The following is an 8,253-nucleotide window of genomic DNA, read 5'->3' as shown; positions in this document are numbered from 1 at the left end:
TTCGTACTCGCTCTCTCTCCGCTCTCCGACCACGTTGACCAGTTGGCTTTGCTTTTCTGAGTGCTGGACACAACAGCCACGACTCACCACCTGTCCAACGCCGCAACCGCCGCCTGGCTGTGAACCGAACAAAACGCCCGCTGCCTGCGTCCGTCGACCTCACCTGAGCCGTGTGAGGACATAGCACTGCTCACACGCTTCGGTCGACCCAATTACATCCGCTCGCGCGTTCTGTGTTCTGTCTGACGGCAAAGCACAGCGTCGCCATGGATCACACAATGCAGGATGCACCTGCCGACGTCTTGGTCGAGGCCAGACGCACTCTCGAAGCTCTCAAGAGCTCCGGCTTGTCACGCGAAGTCCTGTTGGAGATGTGGGAGGCTGGCGACAGGTCCTCTCAGTCATCGACAGAAACCGTCTTGGAGGATGCGTCCACAAGAGGTTCGTCTTCGACCTTGTCGTCCCCTTCCACGCCGCTGACCGGCCTGCCACCACCTCCAGCCATCTGTCACGGCCAGATCGGTCACCGACCGCGCATCTCCGTCTCCTCGACCAGCTCCGGCTCATCCGGCCACGCCAGCATCTGGTCAATGGGCTCCATGAACTCGAATGCCTCCATTTCCACACACTACTCACAGCCCGCCATGGGCCCCTCATCCCAGTCTCAATCCGTCCCCCAGCACTCTGTGGGCGGCGCTCTGCCTCAGGTCGCTAGCGCGCAGACTGGATGGGGCCCTGGACGGTTCAACTTTTACTGGTGCACCTCTTGCGAGACGAGGTTCAAGCGCAAGTACGACTGGAAGCGCCACGAGGAAGAGTTCCATGAGCGTTGGAAGAAGTATCCCTGTCCCGAGCCCGGCTGCAACCGGAGCTTCTGGGGTGCCAACACCTTCAACCAACATCACAAGTCTTCTCACGGCTGCAAAACGTGTCCGCACTCCGAAAAGGTCGTCAAGTATCTCAAGCGGAGAAAGTACTGGGCATGCGGCTTCTGCTCTGCCCTGCATCCTTCTCGAGAGCGCCATGTTGAGCACGTTGCCAGGCATTTTGAATCCGGCAAGACAAAATCGGACTGGATGCACTCGAGGGTTGTCTATGGCTTGCTGCATCAGCCCCTGATTCACGAGGCTTGGAAGGATATTCTCATGGGCAAGGCTGCCGAGTTTGCCGGCCGTCAGCCCAACTTCAGCTGGAACCCAACCCAAACTGGACGCGCTCAAGGCTTTATGGAAAACGAGTGCCCCGGTCAGCTGCAGGACCTCCTCGAGTTCTTCTCGGGTTCCAGCACCGAGGCCGAGTCGATCGTCTCGGTTGCCTACGAGCTCGCCGATCTTGTGTTCCTCAACGTTCCGGCATCGCCGCCAATGGACTACGCTCAGTGCTACCCGCCTCAGCCCACAAGTCTTGCTCCGCCTCCACCGCCTCAGGCATATCCGCCACAGCCGCTCCTACCGCCGCCAGCCATTCCTTCTCAGACCCTGCCCACTCAGCAGCCGTCACCGCCTATTGTGCCGTCCCAAGAAGGCAGTCATCAGCCTTTTGTTGACCAGATGCGAAATCAGCAACAGCAGCAACAGATGGATCAAATGAGGAACCAGCAGCAACAGATGGATATGGACCACATGAGGAATCAGCAGCACATGGAGCAAATGAGAAGCCAACAGCAGCACATGGACCAGATGCGGTCTCAACAACAGCATCAGCAACAGCAACAGCAACAGCAACAACAACAGCAGCAGCAGCAGCAGCAGCAGCAGCAGCACATGATGCCACCGCCACTTTTTCATCAAGGCCAGCCAGTCACTCGCGCCAGTTCCGATCCCATCAGGCACTCACTTGACCGCGAATTGCCGCCGCCTCCACAAGAGGCCCCGCCGATGAATTTCAACTACATGCCCAACAACGTCGTGTTTGAAGACTGGGAGAGCTTTGGTACCACAGTCGTCGATGACCACAGCTCAACACCAACACCTGTGTCAGCAGAGTGGCCCATGGTGCCAGTTCAATACTACCATCACACGCCTGTTGGGCAGTAATGGTGGTGAATCAAAGCAGATGACATGCACAAACGTACACATACACGCACAAATACCCATATGCACTCACATACCCCCATTCAAACACCAGCCCAGCAGCGAAGGGCCCTTTCTTTGTCAAGTTTTCAATGTTCCGTGGGCATTTTCGCCATGAGGTCAGCAACATTTAGTATATAATGGTAATCTTCACCTGTGTCATTTGTATCGGAACGGCGGGTTCATTGGTTGAGTTCAACAACATGTCATGAGGATACTCGAGGGAAGCACAATAAGAGGGTGAATACACTCTATGGATGCCGTATTGTTTTCCCTTTGCAATGAGAGAATCCTGGTTGGAAAGACGAGGATGGAAGGTCAAGGCAACCATGGGAATGAGCCACATAGGCCAAAGGGGGGGGAGGGGGGAAGAGAAAGAGAGATAGAGAGAGAGAGAAGACGATGGTGGAAAGAGTTCAGGAAGGGTTAAACCAAACAAAACAAAGCACCAGTTGTTCATGGAAGACCCATTACGCTTGATGCTCAAAAGTCGATGCGATAAATTCTAGTACATCCACGCATTAACCTTGTCTCTCTACCCCAGTCTACATTTTGCGTCACACCGTCACATCACGCCACTACTTTTGGTCGAGCAAGATTTCATGACTGCCTCATCGCCACAACACAGCATCCTGCCCTCAATGCCAGACAGGCGAGCAAGCAAAGAGATCGAGCAAGCGAGCGAATCCCTCTGCTACAGAACTTACTACGATGCAGCTACCCGCAGCTGCAGCTGATGCAGGGAAGGCCTCTTCCCCCGCCCGTCGCCAACTCCTCTTCGATCAGGTCTCATGAATCCGGTCGCCCCCCTGGTCCTCCAACCCCCCCCTCGCGTGATCTATGGGCCTGTAAACGACAGAGAATCTGTTTGCTGTCTGGGCGTCGCTCTTGTTCATCATGAAGGCTATTGGCTGGCTCGCCGGGCCTCGCCTCGACCCTCCTATGACTCGGCGACGCAGCGCGTTCGTGACACAAGCCGACGCATAATGCAGCCCCCTTCACCGTCATCTCTGCAAACAAGGCGATCGCGCTGTAAGCTGCGGGAATGAGGGGGCCCCGTGATGGTTTGTCGCTCGCTTGCCTCTGACCGGGAGAGGCGTGGAAGGAGAGGGGAAAGGCGACCTGGTAATGGTATGATGACCCGATCAAGACTCCGGCAGGCAAGCCATCATCACACAAGGGGAGACACTCTGGCCTAGGGGTACGGAGAGTAAGAGAGGCGGGGAGGGGGAAGATGAGAGGGACGGTAGACTGTCGAGCTGATGTTATAAACGAGCTTAATTCTTCCTGGTGTTGAGGGGTGGTCCCTTTTGCTGCCCTCTTCAGGAAGTCCCCCTTCATCTTTCCCCCCTCCCGGTGAGATTTTCTGGAATTACCTGCCAACTCTTTCCGCTTTTCACGCACACATCAATAACCAGACCTCTCGTCTTTTGTGTCTCGGTCCGCTTGAAACCCCAAAAGCACACTGAGAACGAGTGAAAGGCCCTGCCTATCACCACTCATCTTATTGCGGCATTCTGAGACTCGACTCGTCAAAGACCTATCCGTTCATCCTACCCGTCCATCTGGTTGCTTCTGACGCAGCCATCCGTCCCGACCCAGAAGAAAGCTTTCGCGTACGTCCCCAGTTTGCCTCTTAGCATACTTCGAAAGCCTTCTTCTCCTCTGTCGTGACTGTCTCTCCACATTCTAATTCCTTTCCTTTTCCTTTCTAGAACTCAAATCGGATTCGTTTCCCAAGCTGACGGGATCCTGCCCAAAGAATGTCTCAGAACGCCGACCAAGCCGCTCGCGAAGCCGCCAAGACCCGGCTTGGCACCGAAGCGACCGCCGTCGCTCCGGCCGAGGCCGCGGCGAAGGCTGCCGCACTCGCCGAGGAGCTCCGGGCTGAGGCCGAAAGAACGTCGCCTCCCCCGCCCAAGAGGCTGAGCTTCGCCATGGAGCGCTACCTCGGCGAGACACCGGTCCAAGAAGTATTCAACGGCATCAATAAGTGAGACCATGGTGAGGGCGCTCTGAAGCCTGTGGATTTGTTTGTTTCTGGCGGTTTGTGCGATTCGTTCCCTTGAATCTCTCGTTCTATTTTGGTATCACAATTCTTGGGCCCTTTGTCTTTCGGCGAGATCCAAGTTTTAGCTTTGGCGGGTTTGGATGCAGACTGTCTTGGTGTGCTGCTCTATTTTGTTTTATTTCCTGGTCTGAATGTTGGTAGGCCTTCTCAGTGGACTGGGTATGTTTCTACCTTTGACACTAACGATTATGATGAACGTATGAATGGACCAAAGATACCACTTCGACCTCGTTGCTCTGCCGTTCGCATGGTTACTCGTGACGTCCGGATGCAACACTGACATCGGATAGATCTTCGTGTTGCGACGTACCAGGGCGTAAGTAGTCGCGTTGACGTGGTGGAACGAACGGTCTGATTCTTTGTGGCTGTCTGGGTAAGCAAGCGAGTATGTTGTAGGCACCTGGCATTGCGTGGGTATGACCAGAATCTGTTCCATGGGCGTCATGTCGTTAGCCTCTGGCTCGCAAGTGGCATCGTGAGTTTGTCAGCCCACTTAACGAACTGCTTGATTGATCATGTTTCTTTCCAGTCAAGATGAGCCTCAATCGTTTGCCTAGATCTGCTCATACTACAAAAAAATTGTGCAGCGTAGCAAATGAGACTGCGACTTTTCTACAACGAATACGGGATTCAGGTTCGACTTGGCCAGCACGAGCGCTCAAAATTAGAAGTCATTGCGTATTGCACTTTATGTCCCTCAGCAGCATCCACATGGAACTTTTATCAGTGTTCATATCTACCACGATCCCGGAGTGTAAAGATTCTCGCCAAACCGCTGTGAAGATCCATTCCTTGTTGGAACAACGTTCGTGTCTCAAGTCATATTACAGAAGCGATCCACAGAAGCCTGACACGTTTGACCTTTGTCTCTGTGTCATAACTGAGCCTCTGCTTTAACACTGATGAAAGACGCGAGTTCTTCATTTTCTAGAAACTGACCTGGAGCCTCAATTTTGTCATCTTCCACATCGTTGTGATAGAGTCCCGACCTCGTGCTGAATCAGGGCCGAACCTCATGATACATGAAGGAGGCGTAGCTTACGACTGCTCAGCTCTCGATATAAGGAGCCGAGACTTGCTGCACAACAATAATTTGCAAGAGAGTGACCATATGAACATTAGATAATATCCTATCGAGTCAAATTTAGTCAGAATCATGAATCCCGCCGGCATTGAACCGAATACTCCCCTACACCACCGAATCTCAACATGGAGCCGCTCCACGACGCATCCTGCCCGTGCAGATATCCCCTACTATGAGCCCAAGGGGCGGGCGACAAACGAAGATATTGGCACCATCGAAATGCGACCGCCTCGTCGGCCACTCGACCACCACCGCTCTTTACCCAAGCTCCGCACCCAACTTCGTTCTGTGAGATCATCGCCCCGCAGCCGGGCTCTGCTTCAAGACAAATGCAACCAACAGGAATGCTTTGGAAACTACGGTGCGGATGGTGCTCTTCGTGGCCGACAGCATACTCACAGCCAGAGGTCCGATGGCCCTGCTGCCATCAGCTTCGACTTTCCGGTTCGGCTGGGCCATGTGGAAGGCACGTCCTGGGACTTCGAGGACGTCTCGAGAAACGCCTCTTGGACTAGCATCAGCGAGCCATCCGATACAGGCATGTGCAATGAAAGGGCTGACTCTTCCAACACATCTGGTCAGTGCCCGTCGACTCGCGAGGCTTCTTTTCGAGGGCTTCGGTGGTCTGGCTGGCCGTTCGCGAAGAAGTGACAATCGTGAAGGCAGAGTAAGGAACTAGGCGAGGGTTTTCTGGCAGCGGGTGAGGTCGATTAGCGGCCAGAGGGAGTCAGGGGCCTTGCAGAACCACAATTCAAAAGCCGCCAGTCCGCTGCTGACAGCGAAACAACGTGAACATGGAGTGCGCGTGTCACTGCTCGACATACAAGAAAAAAACACTCAGAGGCAGGTGGTAGTATCACGTGTTTGATACAACAGCGATCATCGCACCGGCAGAAAAGTTATTGTCAAACTGTGGTCAACATGCTCTCTTTCCTGCAGCCAAGATTGAGTCACAACTATAAACAAGGGTATTCCTACTGCCAGTTAACGCCCCAGCACCAACAAGGACCATCAGCCCACATAAATCCACCCCTGACCTCCTACATATTTAGTTTTAATGCGAATCTAGAATAGCTCGCTGTCAGGCTATTTTTCGCCGACAACATTGATCTCGTATCCTATCAGCACCTCTGTGTTTGAGCCTTCCCAGCCTCGTGTGCCAGCCGTCGAGATCATGAAACGACATGTGCGATCGAGATACAGCGAAGAAATGACACCAGCACGCGGTGGGCCGGGTACGATAAGGAAGGGAACGCTCGAGTTTTTAAACGCCGCCGTGTCTCTCGTGTCATAGAGACGCAGAATATCATGCGAAGCGCTGTGAAATATTAGCATGGATCGTAATATTGATAGAACAGAATGGTGAGATGCCTACCAGATCAGGTGTCGCCCGTTCGGCATCGCCCGCACAGCAGTCACGGCGCCGGAGCCGGCTGGGAACTTGAGGGTTCGCTCAGGGTCCCATCCACTGCGGGCCTTGTGAATGCTGAACTCTTCAACGGTGCCGTTTCGCCGACCTGCGTAAATCCAGTCGCCGTCAGGACTCCAGGTGGCGCCCATGCACCACGGCGGCACGCCTGTCCGAGTGCCGATCCGCGCGACGGGATCTTGGACGCGGCGATCCCAGATGCGGATAGTGCCGTTGATGGCGGCCGACAAGAATACAGTATCGGAGGACTGGGTTGGGTCGAGCGGAGGGGGAGCTGGCTTGGATGAGAAGACAAGAGACGGCGAGTCTGGAGGCTGCTGCTCTGTCTGTGCAGAAGTGACAGCTTCAAACTCAGCCATTCCCATGGGTTCGGTAGGTGTTGGGTCTGTGACCATGGGGTCGGCCGCTGGCTCGGGGATAGGTGCCGGATGCACAACTGGCGAAGGTTGCGGTGGGGGTTGCTTCGCCACCAATGGGCTACTTGGAGGCGGTTGAACAGCCGGGGCCGGCACCGTCTCGGAATCGAATGTCGCCATGTCGGCGGAATGGTCCATTCCTCCCTCCATGCCACCATCCTGACCTGACGCATCATGCATGGTCATGTTCATGGCCTGTGAGAATTCATCATCGTCATCACCCCCGAACCCTCCGGCGCCTGTTTCGCCAAATAGGGATCCAGTGTCACTGCCGCCAAACAGAGACTCATGCGCCGGAGACGCTTGGGCTTCCGTTGTTTCGGCCGCTGCTGTGTTGGCAGGCGCTGCGTTGAATGTGTCATTGGCGCCGGAAAAAGCGCCGTTGGTTGGTGGCCGGTTGTTGCTCGACGAAAAGGTCTCATTCTTGGCCTGAAAGTCAGACGCCTCGGCGGGCACCGGTGTGCCGTTGAGGGGCCGTAGCTCGATGGCCGAGATCTGGTTACCTGTACCGTCGAAGCGCCGCTTGACGGTGCCTGTGTTCAGGTCCCAGTCGAGGATGTTTTTGTCCCAGCTCCCACTGAGCACGCTCGTTTCGTCTTGAGCCAGGGTTAAGACGCTCACAGCGTTCGTGTGCTGCTGGAGACAGGTTATTCGCTTACCCTCGTCATGCCGCACGCTCTGCAGGTTGATGCCGCCGGATTCGAGGCCCGACAAAAGCCACAAGGCTTGTGAATGAATGGCAAGGGAATACACGGGCGAGGTGACGTGCTCCTCATTGCCACGCGGATTGGGAGGGCTGGGCTCCTCGTTCTCCCAGTATGACATGAGGATGCCCGCCTTGACGACGCTGTCGACAAACGGATGGCGCTGAGCGACGGTCAAGAGCTGCTTGCCATTGATAGTGCCAGGGCCGTCGTACTTTCTGATGTAGCCATCCGACCCACCAGTAACCCAGTAGCGTAAGTCTGGCGTCACGGCGAGGGCGTTGATGCTGGTGGCTTGCGGGGCAGCCATTGTTGGGACGATATCGTACAGTCTCGCCGTCAGGGCTTCCGGGGGGACGGTGTGAAAGAGTCGAGACGAAGGAGGCTGGACCCTCTCGTCGTCTTGTGCTGAGGGGGAGCGCGAACCTCTTGATGTGCCTGCTGCACCAGCATGCTCGCCATTCGCGGGGCCAGACT

The 8,253-nt window shown here is 55.2% G+C and overlaps 4 protein-coding genes across 4 annotated transcripts; 3 read left to right on the top strand and 1 right to left on the bottom strand.

Moving 5' to 3' along the window:
- Window positions 1-266: 266 nt before the first annotated feature.
- VDBG_01881 (conserved hypothetical protein) lies at window positions 267-2,036 on the top strand (the record flags this gene model as incomplete). Its single annotated transcript, XM_003007647.1, has 2 exons — window positions 267-441; window positions 502-2,036. The coding sequence occupies 2 exons, from the start codon at window positions 267-269 to the stop codon at window positions 2,034-2,036; spliced, it is 1,710 nt and encodes a 569-aa protein (XP_003007693.1).
- Window positions 2,037-2,969: 933 nt separating this feature from the next.
- VDBG_01880 (predicted protein) lies at window positions 2,970-4,069 on the top strand (the record flags this gene model as incomplete). The annotated part of the gene is made up of 2 exons (XM_003007646.1): window positions 2,970-3,034; window positions 3,835-4,069. 2 exons carry the CDS (start codon window positions 2,970-2,972, stop codon window positions 4,067-4,069), a joined length of 300 nt encoding a protein of 99 aa, XP_003007692.1.
- A 1,230-nt stretch (window positions 4,070-5,299) lies between these two features.
- On the top strand, window positions 5,300-5,878 carry VDBG_01879 (predicted protein; the record flags this gene model as incomplete). Its single annotated transcript, XM_003007645.1, has 2 exons — window positions 5,300-5,515; window positions 5,570-5,878. The coding sequence occupies 2 exons, from the start codon at window positions 5,300-5,302 to the stop codon at window positions 5,876-5,878; spliced, it is 525 nt and encodes a 174-aa protein (XP_003007691.1).
- A 435-nt stretch (window positions 5,879-6,313) lies between these two features.
- On the bottom strand, window positions 6,314-8,086 carry VDBG_01878 (transcription factor SPT8; the record flags this gene model as incomplete). The annotated part of the gene is made up of 2 exons (XM_003007644.1): window positions 6,314-6,545; window positions 6,603-8,086. 2 exons carry the CDS (start codon window positions 8,084-8,086, stop codon window positions 6,314-6,316), a joined length of 1,716 nt encoding a protein of 571 aa, XP_003007690.1.
- Window positions 8,087-8,253: the final 167 nt, after the last annotated feature.

This window comes from Verticillium alfalfae, genomic scaffold (assembly GCF_000150825.1).
Source record: "Verticillium alfalfae VaMs.102 supercont1.2 genomic scaffold, whole genome shotgun sequence".
Taxonomy (NCBI): domain Eukaryota; kingdom Fungi; phylum Ascomycota; class Sordariomycetes; order Glomerellales; family Plectosphaerellaceae; genus Verticillium; species Verticillium alfalfae.
The sequence above is the reverse complement of the archived record's forward strand: the minus strand, read 5'-3'. Positions and strand labels throughout refer to the sequence as shown.